Genomic DNA, 19,036 nt, shown 5'->3' with positions numbered 1-19,036 from the left:
ATTGGCTAACCATGTCTTTTCACCAAAAGAACTTTCTAGAATTTTTTTATAAGGTTTTTTTTAGAGTTTTTTGAGATATTAAAGATTTCACAAAGTAATGATAATCAAACTTTCTACTACTCCTAGGTTATGAAAATATTTGTCTTTTTATAGGCATAGAAACCCTAGATAGAATTGAATATAAAGTCTAACAAAGTAAAAAATTTAGACACATGAGAAAATAATTTAAAAAATAACAATAATTTGACACAATACCCAAGGAACACTTGAACAATGTCAAGGGAGGGCTTCATCTCTTTAAGGCACTTAAGCATTGTTGTTGGCATGGGTCAGTCTTTCTATTCTTTGAATTTCATCACATTTTAAGTAAGCTCTAATGCTCATCTTTAGACTTTTTAAATGAAACTTCAAATTTTAATTTATCTTTCCTTAATCAATGTCTAGATTACATATTCATCTCACTTCATCTTACTATCATAAAACTTTAGTGTTCCTCTAAAGCCAATAGGTTGCTTAGAATTACTTAGGAATAGTATATATATATATTGTTTTTATTTTTTTTACATCTAGTTGTACTGACATACTAATATAAATAACAAAAAATAGGTCCAATTCTAAAACTAATTATATGGTGTTATCATATCTTTTGAGTGTAGTTTTTTTTCTTTAAGTGCTTCTCATTACAAAATCAATCCTTGAAATATCACTACAAAATCTTTAATGTAAAAGTAATATTTAAAATCTTTAAAATGATTTATTTAATAAGGAAAAGATTAAGAAATGAATTTTTTATTGTCTCGTTATGATTGCATAGTACAAAAACGTGAAAAAATTTAAAAGAGAAATACAAAAATATAAACTAAAAAATCTAAACATAGAATGGAAGAGGGCCAATGGGTCAAAAATTGTTTGTTCTTTTCTTGGGGTAGTTACCATATACTTACCATTAGTTTGATTGGTGGTAAAATTCTAAATCTTATGTAAAAACCTAACAAAAGTATTGGGCACCATGTGTTTTCTCAAATGTCTTTTTACATTATACTTAAGGTAAGAGACTTTATTATTAAACTTCAATCACTATGTAATCTCAAAATCAATTATGTTACTATTCCATTTCATTTTCAGAAACATTATGTGACTTTGTGACACATCTTGATCAATCTCTTCCCAATAACATCTATTGTCTCTTACCATATTTAATGAGGTGAGTAGACACTTTAAGAACATGAGCTATAATTATACATGTGGAAATGACTTTATTATTAATTATGGAAATAATGCCTATAACTTTTGTATACTTCTAAAAATGTTTTTTAATATTTATAGAAAACCAATAACATAAATTGAGTGATTTGTAAACCCAATTTTTTTTCTTTTGACCTTTAATATTAACCTAGATGCATGAATTGAAAATCTCAATATTTTTTATACTTATACTAATGAAGTTATAGGTTTTTGTCATTTATTTTCATTTGTGTTGATTTTTTTTTATTGTAAATATACCTAACGGAATGCCAAATTTCCCCCAAAAATATATTCATAGATTGGATCAATATAACCTTTTGTTTTAAAACATGAAAAAAAATTCAATTGCAATAATTTTACACCATATGTGAAAAAAAATTTAAAAATAATAATAATATTCTCATTTATGGTCAAAAGGTTCACAAAGTTGAAAATGATGGAACTAAAATTGAGAAATTTGGAATTTAAACAAAAAAATTAAAATTAAAGTAAACCCACCAAATTTAAGAGGTAATAATGAGAAAATAATATTAAATCAATGTAAAAAAACAAAAAGGTCAGTTTCCCCTTTTTTTTTTGCCCTAGCCGCTTTTCCTTACTCTCTTTTTCATCGACTCCTTTCCACATCCATTTTCTCCTCTGATGCCCTAGCCTCTTTCTCACCATTTTCCTTAACAATCTAAGTACAAATTTCTCTATTTTTTTTTTTTTAATCTCTTTAAAGATCTCTCTGTGATATAACCCCTATACAATTTGAGGGGCATTTCCTAATGTTATGTTTATTTTTTATGTTTCTATTACTTGTTTCAAATCAACAACCTAGATCATTATATTTTTATGTTATTTGTTTCGGATTAACAACCTATATCATTGTTTTTGATGTTTCTATTACTTGCATGTTTGAGATCAACAACCTAAATCAAGAGTCTTATTGGATCTAGGTATTTTAAATAAAGGATTACCTAAAATTTAAGGGTTTATAGCATCTAGCATCTACTTTTATCCATTCAAAATTTATTGTGTCTTTGTGGTGTATATTTAGATGATATTTCTTATCTTTTCTAGAATGAAATCAAAAGCAATTTTCAAATTTTTTTTTTCATTTTTTTTTGGTTTAGATTTTCCATTTTGTGTGGAGAGTCTCATTGAAGAATGAAAGTGATTGACATCTTATTTTCCTAAAATATAGAGACACTTTTTTTGCAAGATGATTGTCCTTTTTTTTTTTTTACTCAATGTTTATTTTTATACTTCTATTACTTGTTTTATATCAATAACTTAATTCATTCATTTTTTATGTTACTTGTTTTTTATTAACAACCTAAATCATTTTTTCTTAGTGTTGATGTTACTTGCATGATTTTCCATGAGGTGTTTCTTCTATTTTTTATTTTATTTTTATTCTTGGTTTTCTCTTACAGTACCAATTTTTAGTTTTTATAAGGAAGCAAAATTTGGGTATGAAGATAATGTATATTTTAAATTGAAAAAGTTATTATAAAGTTGAAACAAATTTTGTTCCTTATATTAAAACTATATTTGGGTTTGTTTGACAAGATTTGATGTTTTTTTGTTTCTTGTTTTCAACATGTTATTTTTTGTTTATTTAAAAAAAATAGTATTAAAATGTGTGCTAGAAGGTTTTTTCATTTTATGATTGAAAATACTACTTTAATTATTTAAGGTTCTATTTTACAATTTTTTTTGGAACATTTTGTCTTTGTTGTATACATCTATTTACAAATTTTAATTTTGTTTTCTATGTTATATATTTGTTTTTGCTTATATTAATACAATTTATTAATAAAATAATTTTTAGTTATTGATAGAACAATACTTGAGATAGATATTATTGTGGATTCGATAGATCATATGTTTGAGAAAATGAATTCAATAATGTTTAACATAACTTTCTAATTCACCAATTTGCCTTTATAAATTCTAGGACTATGTGATGTGAGAATGAAATCATAGTTATCATGATAAGTGTCATGACCACATTTAGTTAAAAAGAATGAACTATCAATCAAGTTTCTAGATATCATAAATTTAGAAAGTCTTAGTTTTATATTAGCATTTCATATGATTTAATAATATTCAATAGCTAAAATTAACATTAAGCAAAAAGAAAAAAAAATTGTTTTTTATTGCATGTTATCATTGCAATTGCATATTAGCATTAGTATGTGTTTTCAATTGTTTAGATATTAGAATTTCATGAGACCTTAATGTTGGTTCGCTATAATCATCTGTAAGTGAAAATGAAATATTGATGTTTTTTGTTGAATGTCATGGCTATGTATTTTTCTAAAGAAGACATGTTTTCAATATCATGACCATCAAATTGTATGTATTGTGCATTGTAAGTTCTAGTTTTCTTGTAGTGAATAGATGCATGTGAACTTTTACTTATAATGAATGTGTATGTGGAAATTCACATGTCATATCAAATCTATTGTTGTTTTTGCTTTCTGATCTCTATATCTCTCTTGTAATTTTTTTTGGTATCATCATTAGTGATTATGTTATAAATTTGTTAGATATCATAAATTTAGAAAGTCTTAGTTTTATATTAGCATTTCATATGATTTAATAATATTCAATAGCTAAAATTAACATTAAGCAAAAAGAAAAAAAAATTGTTTTTTATTGCATGTTATCATTGCAATTGAATATTAGCATTAATATGTGTTTTCAATTGTTTAGATATTAGAATTTCATGAGACCTTAATGTTGGTTCGCTATAATCATCTGTAAGTGAAAATGAAATATTGATGTTTTTTGTTGAATGTCATGGCTATATATTTTTCTAAAGAAGACATGCTTTCAATATCATGACCATCAAATCGTATGTATTGTGCATTGTAAGTTCTAGTTTTCTTGTAGTGAATAGATGCATGTGAACTTTTACTTATAATGAATGTGTATGTGGAAATTCACATGTCATATCAAATCTATTGTTGTTTTTGCTTTCTGATCTCTATATCTCTCTTGTAATTTTTTTTGGCATCATCATTAGTGATTATGTTATAAATTTGTTAGATATCATAAATTTAGAAAGTATTAGTTTTATATTAGCATTTCATATGATTTAATAATATTCAATAGCTAAAATTAACATTAAGCAAAAAGAAGAAAAAAAAATTGTTTTTTATTGCATGTTATCATTGCAATTGCATATTAGCATTAATATGTGTTTTCAATTGTTTAGATATTAGAATTTCATGAGACCTTAATGTTGGTTCACTATAATCATCTGTAAGTGAAAATGAAATATTGATGTTTTTTGTTGAATGTCATGGCTATATATTTTTCTAAAAAAGACATGCTTTCAATATCATGACCATCAAATTGTATGTATTGTGCATTGTAAGTTCTAGTTTTCTTGTAGTGAATAGATGCATGTGAACTTTTACTTATAATGAATGTGTATGTGGAAATTCACATGTCAAAATCTATTGTTGTTTTTGCTTTCTGATCTCTATAGCTCTCTTGTAATTTTTTTTGGCATTATCATTAATGATTATGTTATAAATTTGTTTTCCTTTTACATTGAACATTTCTTTATGTCATCTTCAATTAATTTATTTTTTGTGACATTCTAACTTTTATTTAATTGGTGTAGGAAAGAGGAGTTATGAAAGGTCTTGAAGCAAACCCCAACTCAGGTATGCATGTTACATCGACAATTTATTTCTATTGTGGATATAGAACATAGTTCATGTAGTTTTCATTCTAAGGAATCGATTCCTCATAGGTATGTCTTTAATTGTATTTACTCATGTAGGGGAAAAAAACTACTTCCACTTCTTGCATATTACCTAGTATGCTAGTCTAAAATCCCCATAATTTTGCATTAACTTTTACCACATAAACTTATACTCAATGTATAGTCCGTTTTTTATGTTTCATGTCATATTCTCCTATTTCCGTTAAGTTAATTTCTATAAAAGAGAAAAACAAGAACTATTATCTTAATTTTGCAATTCTTACGCTTCCTTTCCAAAGGATGTGTTGTTTCCACATGTTAGGAAGAGATAAACCTCAATGGACCCTACAACTATTGAAAACAAATACTATAGATTGAAAACAAATACTATAGAAGTATGCTTTAAATAGAAGCTGAAAAATTTAGTCTATCACCTTCACCTCTTAGTTATATATATATATATATATATATATATATATATATATATATATTAATATTGGAAGTCTTTTAGAATTAACTATTATAACAACTTAGGCGAAAATGTTTTATTGAACCATGGATTTCATAAGTTGGAATATTATTTCCTCATATTTTTTATAATACATAATTTATGGGGCTAATTCATGAAGTAAGCTTAGTTTATTGTGAATGTAATTGTTAGGACAATTGATCTAAGAATACTTATTGTAAATGTAAATGTTAAGACCATTGCATCAAGAATACTTGTGCACAACTAACCTATAAAGTAAATTAAACAAGGTATGAAACTTACAAAATGGACAACTGATAGAGGCATGGGTTTGCCTTATTCAATGATCAAGTAAGGTCAAAGAAAGAAACTTCAAAGAAGCATTGGCATTATGGAATGTCAAATAATGTAGTTATATTTTGCATTATACTGTTAGGCTACTTAAGAGATAGTCATTGATTCCTACTTTTCTATGTTTTTATACCTTGGCTAGATATTGAGAAAGAAAACTTGTTGAGGTCATGTATTACTAGTTTGAGATTAGTTCAACAATAGTCAAATCATGATGGCAACATGACATCATTTATATATATATGAATGATATCATTTTTAAAGTGAAAACACTTTTAACTTTTCTTATTATTTTCTAGATTTCATAATATCAATAAAAAAACAACTAAACATATAACCATTTTATGTTCTAAAAAAACTTTTCACAATATCAATTTTGAAACAAGAGAAAAACAATGTTCTTTCTCATGAAGAAAAGTAGGTTGTTTTGTAGGTAAAGAAAATGTATCAATGGATTGATTGGTTTTTCCAAACTTGATTAGTTTGTCTCATTTGCTAGCTCAACATTTCGGTGGTTAGTTCATAATCAAAATAGGTTGAAGGTCTAAATCATATTGAAAAGAGAGATAGTTACTTTAGTCTAAATATGAAAACTTTGTTCCACTATAAGGAATGATCTTTAACTTAATTAGAATTTTCTTAGATTAGAAGCCACTATCATTTGATGGGATCCCATTATTGGTAATTATTACTACCTATATAGTATCACCTCCATGGATTAAGCTCAAGGTTAGGATATGCTAGCCTGCGCTTAAGCCCATTCTTTAGGCCTAGTTGTTTTTTTATGTTAGGTCATCATGGGTAGGCATGGACCTAAACTTGATTATCTAGCCTAAGGTAGTGGACTAATGTTAATACTTTCACTGCTTATGATGTGGAACATGTACACTAGCAAATGTGGTGGCACCATGCACCCTTAGCATATAGGAAACCATGTCAAAACTTGAATAAGAGGAGTTTGTTGGAGGCTGAGCATATTAGTTAGTTTTTAAGGCATGAGACATGCTATTACACACATAGGCCAAGACATGACACAACATGCATCATGGCATGTAGGGCTTTATGTTTGCATGACTCAATTGGGCTTAAATAAAAAAAATAAAAAAAAAGAAACAAATTTTTGGTGGTTTAAGAATTTTCCTTTCAAGGGAATGGTCTAAAGAGAATTCTCCAAATAACTACATGCATGAAAATTATAAAATTTTTCTACAATTAATGTTATGTTTTCTAGAAAATAATTATGCATACATGTTGAAGAATATATGATATCACATCGTGTTAGAATTGAAATCACTTAGAATGCTCCGTAAACGAGAGGGAATGTTAGAGGTGGCTTAAAGCATGAAGAGAAGCATAACTTAACCTAAATTAAGATAGTTTAACATAGGTTGATCACATGATTTGGCTTTAGACATATGGAATGTGTTGCTGCAACACATGGTCAAATCATGACATGGTAGCACAATACCCATCATGACCATTCAACATAGCATACAACATGGCATAAGAAGCCAATTCATGGGTGGCTCTATTAAAAATGAATTCGGCATAGTCGATAGTTTGAGATTTTTCTTTTAAAAAACACACTTTAAGAGGTATTCTTAAGACTTAGCATATAGAAAAGATTTATTTTACAATTATTTATGATTTTACAAAAACCTTATGCTTACTCAAGCATATGTGATGTCTCCTCCTATAAGAATGGAAATCACTCAGAATGTTCTTTAAAGGAAGGATGTGTTGAAATCACAAAATGGAGATTTTGGGGGATAACAAAGCAAATAACCTAAAATAATAAGACCTAGCCAAAGGGTATCCTAAGGCAAGGACAAAGCCTTGATAGGTTAGCATGAAGGCATAATGCCTTATGCAATGGATAGACATGTTGTGAGCACAATGTCATGGTCGACTATAACTAGACATAGGGTTATACCAATATAAGGAAATAACCAAGAAGTATGGTGCATAACACAATAGTCACAAAACATAAGGAAAAAGCATGTTGGAAACCTTGACATAAGTTACAACATATAATGGACATGGACTCAATGCCATTTTGCAGATGACCAAGTCATGGTATAGAAAGTGATTTGAGTGGCATGAGATAAGAATCAATATGTGTTTAGTGACACAACGAATGACACCAATCATGAAGGCTAAGTGAGTTAGTGATAGTAAAATGTAGGTAAGAAAGTATGGCAATATAGAGATTATTCATGGTTGGTATATATGCATGTAAGCCTTGACATAGATAAGTGATAGGATATTAGTGTAGCCATAGTGCATTGACATGGGGACAAGAGTACTATGGGCTAATAGCATAATGCATGCACAACATATGTAGGCACAACAGAATGCCACCTTGACATTGGTGGAAGAGTAAGCAAGGGATTTGCTATCATGTTAAGAGCTTGATACCTAGATGACAAAAAAGGTATTGCAAGATGAGTAGATAATTACCTATATATCTTGGAAAATCATAACATGGCCTAAAAGACATGCTAAAAACATGCAACAAATGAGGTCAAGAACATGGTAAAGTGCCTAGAAATGTAAGGAGTTACTAAGATTGTGTGCATTGGATGAAACTCCCTAGACATATGGGTGATAATTGGAACAACACTTAGCCTATGACAGTTATAAGGCATGGTAGAAACATGGGCTTGCAAATAGCTAGGTTGATGAAAAGAAGTCTATCGAGACATGTGTCATGAGCTAAACACATATTTGAGAGGGCCACGAAGGTAACATGCAAAATTGCATCAAGTGATAGGTTGCAAGATCCAAGGAAGGCGATATATGGGCTAAAAGGTAGCATCACTAATGGTCTTGTAGGTAAAATACTAGAACATATGGCATCAATAGAGGGCTTCAAGGCAACTACTAGACAAACAGAAATACAAGAAGCACAACACCTAGATATGGGTATAGGAAATAAGGCTTACTTTCCCAAACTTGGGGAAAAAGTAGCCCACTCAATACACAATGTTAAAAAGTAGGCAAATATGGGGGTTGATTATGGCTTAGTGAGGATAATTGCTAGTAAAACCTCCTTAGACACTCATATATAAGTAGATTATTGTACTTGATTTTCAAAAGAGATAAAAGTGAGTATTGTCTAAGCCTAGGTCATGTTTACTTGTAATTATTTGAATAAGATATAATAGAAGTGTGTATGGGGATTTTATCATGTTTTCCCCTTATATTGGCTTGTCACTTATTTCCATCTTATAATTCATTAGTGGAGAACCTAATAGGATCTTAAATCATTTGTCTTAAGGGGTTTAACCACTACATAAGCATGGAAAATTTATAGAAAACTTTGTTCATAAACCAAGTTTGACCTAACCTACCAAAGAATTCAGCTTGGCCTTAAGTGACTTTATCCATTATCTTCAATCCTCTTAACTCATTCAAGGAGCTGAAATGAGCTTATTTGTGTGAGCTTGCTTAAGCATATCCAATAAAAGCTATTATATCATATTAATTTAGGGTTGTATGCTCAACAAAGTAGAGTCATTTAATTGTTTATCTAGTAGCTAGTATTAGTTACTCATCCAATTATATTTAAGTAAGACTTTTATAAACTCTAAGGACTAGTGGTGAGCTTATATGCATATTTTTTTTTTCTTAAGAATAAATATTCTTTGATATCATGGTTTTTTTATCAACTTTGTAATTATTTCGTATTTCCCCATATTTTCACCTACCATAATTAAAGTGTCAATTTTCTACCTAGCTTAAAGCATTATCCTCGCCTATTCAAAGAACAATCATAGTCATCAAACCAATAATTTTTTGTTTGTGTAGATACCAAAATATCTTTGTTTTTGTGTTTTTTTTTTTGCTTGTATTGATTTAATTTACTACCAAAATCAATTCTAGCCATTGATAGAGATCACTCAAGGTGGATTTTTTATGTGATTTATTAGATGAATCATACATTTAAGAAAAAATATTCAATTAATATATTTTAATGGAACTTGCCAATTTACCAAATACCCTTGTGAATTATGATAGTTTGTGGTGTTAAATTGGAATCATGGTCATTATGTTGAATGTTATTGTTATATTTAATTAGGAACAATAAATTAGAAATCATTTTCTGCATATATCATCAATAATTAGTAGATGTTATTTCTTCACATTTGATAAGATTTTAGTATCAAATAGTTAAAAATGGCAATAAGTAACAAAGAAATCTTGGTCATCCTATTGAATTTTGTGACTTTTTAAATTTAAAGAAAATTTTTCAATAATGTCATTATTGCATAATATTTAGTATATGTATCATGGTCACTATTTCTAGTTTACTTTTAGTTGATATGTGTGCAACTAGGTTTCACTTTAAATATGTTTTTTTTTCTCTCATATCTCTCTCTTTTTCACTCTTTTGTAGGTTTTTTTTTTTGGTACCATTAACTAAATTGCTTTTTTTTTTTTTTTTTTCAATTTTGCTAGGTGAAGATTGGCCAGATCCACTTCCTAAAGGATGGGTCCTGAAGAAATATCGTAATGGCAAGGTAATCCAATAATTTCATTTTATTTCTTTATTAAGTTTATTTTCTTCTATGATTTTATATATCATCCATGCCTATGAGGATTGATTTCATCAACTATGAGATTTGTGTTCATTTGTATTAATTAAAGATTCAATTGTCCTCTTAGATACCATTTTTTTTTTCCTTTTTTAAAGATTCTATTTCTCTTCTAATTAAGTTTTTCAATAATTCATTCATTATATAATTCTCTTGTTATAATCAATCTTTTGATCTTTCCCTTTAAAGATTGAGTGCAAAATAAGAAAGGTAAGAGAAATAAGGAGAAAATGAGAGTATCCTCCATTTTCCCATGTTTACACTAAGAAAATCAAATTTGAGTTTACTTTAAGAAGTGTATTGGGTCTTATCACTTAAGGTTAATTCATTTGAACGAAATTTCAAAACACAAAATCCATGTCTAAAAGAGAAAAATGAGAAATAAACAATTGAAAGATAAAAGTCCAATTCCAATAAAATCCTTTTAGGAATGAATTTGAAATGGAACCTTCCTACATTTATTTTAACTGTAGTAATTGGTTAACAAGTATTTAAACCATCTATAAATTTCATTGAAACAAAACATAAATAAATTAACATTCATACCTTTATTGTAAAAAACTTATATCATGTTCCATCATGTTTCATCTAACTTGTCTAGAACATTTTACTTTAAATAGAAAATTATGATTTTCAACTTTTTGTTATTATAAGTGATAATCCACAAGCCTAGTGGCCTTATGATTTAAAAAATTATGACATACCAATTGTTTTAGTGAATCAGATAATTGTTATTCCATGCTCTACAACTATGAGTTATCTTTTTTCATTGGATTCACTTTAATTCTTTCCTTTCAACTCTTTGGATATAGTTTGTGTTTGATGGTGAAAGTTAGCAATTCAATCTAAAGGAAAAAGATTGATAGATTTATTTATGTATTTATTTTGGTTAGAAGGTGTTGATCTTTATGGGATTTTGTGCACTAATTACACTCCTATTTATCATCATATTAACTAACTAACTCTTGAAATGCATAATTAAATTTTTATTTGGGTGATGTAGTATCGAGCACATAATGAGAGGACTGGGCAAACGTTTCATACCAAGAAGGATCTCCTTCGCTATGTGCATTATGCAGAAACTATACTTCCTCTTTATAATGGTAAGATTTGAACTTTGTATACTTTTATGTCCATTTATTATTTAACTTTGTTCAAATATTATGCATTTAAAGGATCATGAGGTGGTTATACATATACTCTAGTTTAGCTCATGGTTTAATGTGTTTGTGTGTCCATATTTACTTTATTTCTTTCTTTTCTTAATGATTCTATTGTGATTTTAGTCACATTAGTTCTTTATGGATGGTTAAAAAGTGATTTGTGTGGTATAACATATTTAGATACTACAATGTTTTGTTTGTGTTTATCATGTCTCACTCACGAGTCAATTACACAAGTTTTCTTCCATCAAAGTAATATTATTATGTATAAGTGATATTTAAAGGTTACTCTTTCATTAATTTGTGTTGTCACTAATCAAATTTATATCACATTAAAACCATGTTTTACATTTTTTTAAATATTTGTTCTAAATCACTATTTACTCTTAAAAGTTGTACCAAACACTCTAATAGTTTTTCTTGTCATGGTGATAAGTTTTAAAAGGAGTTGCAAAAGTATCTTGCAAGAGCTCTTAGTAATTTTATTCAAAATTGTTCTTATGAAGTGATACATTCCATGTTAAAAATAAAAAATAAAAAAAATGAACAAAGAAAAAATGGTATCCACAAATGTCAAATAAAATGAATGACCAAGGTGTAGTCATCTTGTAAAAACCTTAATATAGTATTCACTAATTGATCTTACCTCTATTAACTTTCTTTCATTTGTATCATAGTGAGGGGATCAAGAATCCTTGTTTTATAGAAACTTTATAGGAAATTGTTGTTAAAAAACTATTTAAAAAATAATAATAATAGAGAGAAAGAAAATAGAAAACACATAAAGCAAACCACAATTCTCATGGTTTTCCTAAAGCTTGCATCATTGAGTGAAGATAATGAAGAACTTTCATTGCTGTTCAAGGAGATTATAATCTAGAGTTCTTGAATTCTTAAGGCCCAATTACACCCAAAAAGGCTCTTATTTTCTAATTCCTAATTACTTAGGAATATTCCATACAGGAAACTAATTTCTTAATTATAAAATATACATATTCCTATAACAAAATTTCATAAAAATCTTTTAAACAAATATATTATAGTAGAAAAATATTAGAGGCTTACAAATTGACTCGAATGAGAATTTAAGATACTTTCTCACAATCTCTACCTTAACTACAAATTTCAAGTTCTAGAAAAACTCAAAAAGTCTTCAAGCCCCAATTATACCCAAAAAGGCCTTTTTCTTTCAATCAAAATCCTTTCTTATATTTTTTTTCCTAATTACATAGGAATATTTCATATAGGAAACTAATTTCTTAATTATAAAATATAGGAATCTAGGCACCACAACTTGTACCCTTGTATATTATGTGCATATCGTTGCACTTCCATGCCCTTGCTCCAAACTTACCATCATTTGCATGACTATAAGCAAGATGATCAAAAAAAATTTAATCTATATAATTAGTAGAGGAACTAGACCATATTTCTTTAGGAGTCCTATAGCCAATAAAAATTGAAAGAGCTCTCATAAGATAACAAGAAGATGTATTCTCTATACTAAAAGCTTACACCATTATCTCTTTGAAAGAATTATATTTATCCATTATGGAAAACTATTTTATTGTGGAGTATGTCCAACTATGTAGTGTGCATTCATAATGCATTCCTATTTGCTTCTTGATTATAACTTTTCATTACTTCAACTTATTAAAAACATTGTTCTCATATTTCAAGATATAAACCTTGACCTTTCTAAAGTAGTTATCAACAACATATATTTTTCACCACCATGTGATACAATCCAATAAGTGGCCTCAAATATCTAACATACATTCCACAAAGTGTTGATAAGAATTTGGTAGAGAACATATCAAAATTGTGACACCTTAGTCTTCATTATTAATTCTAAGATCATTCTTCCTTAGATCCATAAGTTTTATTGAACTTGTCAAGGTAATCTTCATTAGATATACCTTTCTTCATTTTGAGAGCGAACTATTTCTTCAAACACAAACAATTTATAAGAGACTTTGTCATATACAAACTTCTCATCTTCAACCAAAGCTCAATAGTTGTATCCTCTTTTACAACTTTATGAAGTACCTCATTACCCAAGTGCAACAAATATCTTCATGTGCTTTCTTCATAAGTATATCCTTCTCTTCATCAAACATTATTGTTGGTAGAGTCTATCTACCTTTTAATATTTTAGATGATCCTTGTTGAATAACTAAGGCATCTAAGGCACATATCTTAATGCACTATAAACTAAAACTATTTCTTCTATCATACTTCCTAACCTTGAACTTTTCACCATTCTATGTTTAATAACCTTTTCCATAGTACAATTTTTTAATGAAAAAACCATGACAAAAAGGCAATAATACTCAAAAGAAAAATATGATGATAAAAATGGAAAATACATCAAGGACACAATGATTTTTGTAGATTGTCCTAAAACCTACATCTACAAAGAAAGACAATGAAGATATTTCACTATTATTAAAAGTTATTACAAGTTTAGAGCTTGCAAATCTCAAATCCCTAACTATACCTAAAACATTCTCTCCTTTACTCAATTTTTTTTATATATAATTACATAAGAACATCCCATGTAGGAAATTAATTACCTAATTATAAAATAAACAAATTCCTATAAGAAAGTCTCATAATATAATACATTTTTTATATAATAGGAGCGTCCTTAACATGAATATATCCTAGTGAGAAAATATGAAATCTAAGACACTTTCTAACAAAAACTAAGGTAAGACAATTTTTTTTTCTTTGTTATAATGATTGACAAATAAGAAATGCAATTGGAAACCTAATGCAAATCCATGTGGGGCCAACCATTGGTTTAATAAGTTCTTATATAAAAGTGTTATTCTGCATATTTGACAAACCAATCATTTTCGTTAGATATTTTCCCAAATTTAAATTCTAGGGGAATTTTCTTTATATATATATATAGTTGTTCCATTTATTCATTTTCTCCTTGATCAACTATTATGAAATTCATTACATGTCAACTTGAGTTTTTTTTAGGGTTTTATGAAGGTTAACAAACAAAGGTTACCTATAAGTCCTAATGTTTTAATAAGTAATTTATTCTTTTATAGAGGTAATTAAAGAATGAACAAGACTTTTAGTTATTACATTTATCCATTAAGTTGTATTTTTTCTTACTAACTTCTTAGGAGTTCAATAAAATATTTCGTCTTATCTTACTATTTTCCCAAATGATCAATTTGATCTTATTTATTGGTAGATCACAAAAAATGCCCATTATCTAGCCACATGTTAAGGAATTTAGATGAAGTAGTAAAATCTTTCACCAACTTTTAATGTGGTAACAAAATTGTTTATGTACCTTATTTGTGTCCTTTTATAGATGTATATGATATACAACTAGTTTGGCCAAATTACCTTGACTATCCTATTATACAAGCTAATAATTCAACCTAATCTTAAGTCAATGGATATACTTTAATTTATGGTATTTTTCCCCAACTTTCTATAGTATTAGGAAAAAATAATTATTTAAGTAAATGAAAGGTAATTTAGTAAGATTAAGTCATATCTTTTTATAGTTTCTTACTTGGTATTAAAATTGTTAGAATTACATCATCTACCACTTGTTGGTTCTTTCATGTTTTGGAAATGTAAGGATTATTATATGTATAAAACACATAAAGAATTTCTATTATTATTTTGGCTTTATCTTGTCTTTAGAAAAAAAAATGATGATTTCTATTTTTTTTCCTTTTTTTCTTTTTTGACACACAATCTGCTCATTTTTTGTTGTTTTAATAGTGAATAGAAATTCATGTTGTTATATTGTTATGGTATGTTTAATTTAATTTTCATTTCTCTTTATACTATTATACAATATCTATCATATCTATTAGTTGTAGCCTAATAGAGTTTTTAAATGTACCATTAATTAGCAACTAAGAGCATTTTCCTTAAGAAAATATTTTTTCTTATGTTTCTAAATCTTCTATATTTTAATAGTTAAGTGTCTTGATGATGATGCATCTTAAATGTTTAATCACAAAAGGGGAAAAAAGTGTGGAGTCAAAATAGGCAATGCTTGTCTAAGCCAAAGTAAAATTTGAAAACTCAGGTTTATAGGTTTTTAAAAGATGTAGAAGTATTAATATATGAATCAATATCTTAGTAGGTTAATTAGAGTCTAGCAACTCTAGGGTTGCTAGTGCATGTAACTAAAAATATATATATATAATTAAATTAGGCTTTTTATGAATATTTGCTTGTGGTAGTGAGACACTATTACCCTTTTCTTTTTTGTGAGATTTCTATTTAAAAAAAATTAAAATTAGTGAGATTCTAAGACACTTTTATTTCTGTTTCTGCATCTCTCTCATTTTCTATTTTTATTTTAATTTTGCCCATTGATACAATATAATCATAGTTCCTCTACTTAACTCCTAAACAAGTAAAATCCTAGTCTAATTATTTGATTATGAAAAACCACTTAAGCATTGTTCTATATCATATCTACCTTTTTCTTTTTTCAATTTACATTATTTTTCCTTTTTTAGTTTTCTTTCTCTTTAAGACACAATTTTTTCGTCAAACATGCTTCCAATGAATATACTACCTATGTGTCAACTATTTCCCAACTAGCTTTAACAACTTCGATTTGAATAACTTTAGGGTGTTAAAAGATTGATTATATGTAACAACCCGCAACCAACCATGTGGATACTGGCCATTCAAGGTCCAAAGAGGCCCTCACGGCTTTAAAACACGTCTACAAGGTTAAGAGGAGTTCATATGTATATAACCCTAGTAACTTTCTCCCTTTTCCAATGTGGGATATCACAAACACCCTCTCATGTAGACACAACATCCTCATTATGTCCCACAAATTGCAGGGTCAAATAAACGAACACCCCTCATAAACAAACTCGCACATTGAGGTTGGGGATCGGCTCGCACACTGGGGTTGGGGATAGACTCTAATACCATTTGCAACAACCTACACCCAACCATATAGATACTATACACTTTGGGCCCAAAGGGGCCCTCATGACTTTAAAACGCGTTTACTTGGTTAAGAAGAGTCCATACATATATAGCATCTCGAACTTTCTCTTCTATCAAATATGCGAGATCACATTATAACTTATAGCCAACATGTACTCCCTTATAAAATTCCTTTAAGCATGTCTAATAAAAATGTTTGCATTAGAAGAAGTTGGAGTTGTGTACTTTTGTTTTAAATTTATTTGACCTATAGGGACCTAAATCTAGAACCTTCTTGGATTCTTTAGCCAAATACTTACAACATTAATCAATTCTTAAGGTTTTTATAGAACCTATAAAAAAATTCTTTAATTTTTTCATTTTTTTTCTTAGATAATATCTCAACATACATATATACATATGAAGTGGGTTTTTGAAATCATATTTGAGTTGAACTTTAGAGACAAAAAGAGACATTGGCTGGGGATATGGAGTTGCACATACATATCAAATGGGTGTTTAAACTCATATTTAAGATAAATTTTGCAAACACAAAGAAATGATTGGAATATGGAAATGTTTTTACCATAGAAACATAAGTTGAGAGTAAGAAGAATTATGGATTTGCTAAATACTATACTATGAAATTTAATTCTTCACATCTGTATTATACATGATCATTTTTCTTTCTTATTTACAACATTGCACAAGAATTTGCTCCTTAGTATTCCCACTTTGTAGTACCATAGATAATGTTGGCTTCAATATGAGAAAAAAAATTTAAGAGGGTTTCAGGAGGAACTAACTCCTTGTTTAAATGGAACTAATCATGGTGTCCAATATTGATGTATATGAAGAAAGCATAATGATATGACTTTTAAGAGTAGTAAGACTGTGGCCCTTAAGTTAAATTTTCTGTGTCAATTCTTTATTTTATGGGGGTCGAACTCCTCTTCCCCATCCCCACCTTCCTCCATCTCCTAGCTCTACCTTCCCTTTTGCTTTTGGAAATTTTAAAGATAGGTTGAATCCTAATTATTTTTTAGCTTGTTAGTCATTTACGTAATATGTTATTGCTTAAATTTTGGCTTATGGTGGAAACAACAAATTTTTTAATTTTCTAGGACAATGAGATTATCTTATTTTGTTTTTGTGAAGAAAAAAAAATAGTTAATAATTTCTTTAAGATTGTTTTTTTCCTCCCAATATTACTCTCTATTATTTGTTGTATATATATATATATATATATATATTTTCTCTTTTCCTCTAAGTGAAGATTTTGAAAACAAGTGGAGTCCTAGGTCTTTTTTAGCTTTATGGTACATCTAATGTGTTGTCACTTGCATAACATGTCACTATACTCAAATCAATCATTTTTAGGTGAATTTATGGGATAATGAGGGTCTATTACTTCATTCTTATTAAAAGAAATTTGTTTGCCTATTTTTATTAAGATCATATTTTTTTTTCTCCTGAATCGCTCTGTACTTCATCTTGTAGAAAGGGATAATAAAATCAACCATGAAGCCTTAACTAGACATGGTCCACCCAAAGCTATTGGCCATCATAATGAAGGTGTGTCATACAAAATTTCTGATGATGAAAAAAATATGGAGTCTGATGATGATGATGATGATGATGATGGTATGTATAACGGTATTGATTTCAGCCAAGGTATTTGGAGCGTTGACGTTGAGATTATTGAACGCAAATTAGACCGTTCTATTGATAGTGGTCTTATTTCCACAATTGATGTGCAAAATACACTAAGTGAATCAGTTAATGATACTGACACTTTTCCAGCATTAACAAGTCATGGTCCACCCAAAGCTACTGATCATAATGAAGGCAATTCATACAAAATTTATGATGATGAAAAAAATATGGAGAAAGCTTCTAATGATGAAGAAGGTAGTATAGATGGGGGGTTTAATGGTGGATGGGGTATGCTTGTTGAGCTTGATGAAGGAAACTCAGAAAGCACTATTGAGAATGGTCTTAGTTCTGTAATAGATGTGCAAAATACATCAAGTGGTTCCAGTAGTGATACCAATAAGGTTGCCAGCAAAGAAGAAGATGAAAATTGAAGGGCCACAAAAATAGAAGACCTCAACATCAAAATAATGTGAAATGCCTTAAAAGTGTTTCTAGTGACTTTGTTTTGTTATGACAAGTGTTTTAAAGATTTTACAAATTTATCATGACATTTTGTTTTATATCTTATGTTTGTTTTAGCAATCGTGTTTCATTTCCTTAGTATAATCATATTTTAGACATTTTATTGATTTATCATGCTAGACATTTTGTTTTGTACTCTATGTTTTAACCGTCATGTTTCATTTCCTTAAGTTTTATAGAAATAATGGGTAGACTTTACTATTGTTATGATAACAACATTTTTTAGAACTATACTAATTCTAAAATTACCATTATGGTAGCATTAGTGGATACAAGTTTGTCTGGATTATATTTATGAACCTACTTTTCCAATAAGATTCCATTTACACACTCTTAATTTTATAGAACATTCTAAGTATTTAGAAAAATTCCAGGAAATTTC

At 28.3% G+C, this 19,036-nt stretch overlaps 1 protein-coding gene across 1 annotated transcript; it reads left to right on the top strand.

Annotated features, from left to right (window-relative positions):
- Positions 1 to 1,826: 1,826 nt before the first annotated feature.
- Positions 1,827 to 18,765, top strand: LOC104881863 (uncharacterized). Its single transcript, XM_010663252.3, has 5 exons — positions 1,827 to 1,928; positions 4,871 to 4,913; positions 10,236 to 10,297; positions 11,376 to 11,475; positions 17,977 to 18,765. Exons 2-5 carry the CDS (start codon positions 4,883 to 4,885, stop codon positions 18,561 to 18,563), a joined length of 780 nt encoding a protein of 259 aa, XP_010661554.1. The 5' UTR covers positions 1,827 to 1,928; positions 4,871 to 4,882; the 3' UTR covers positions 18,564 to 18,765.
- The last annotated feature ends 271 nt before the right edge of the window (positions 18,766 to 19,036 follow it).

The sequence above is a fragment of the Vitis vinifera genome, chromosome 15, assembly GCF_030704535.1.
Source record: "Vitis vinifera cultivar Pinot Noir 40024 chromosome 15, ASM3070453v1".
NCBI classification, from domain to species: domain Eukaryota; kingdom Viridiplantae; phylum Streptophyta; class Magnoliopsida; order Vitales; family Vitaceae; genus Vitis; species Vitis vinifera.
Note: the sequence above shows the minus strand (reverse complement) of the source record. Positions and strands in the feature narration are given on the sequence as shown.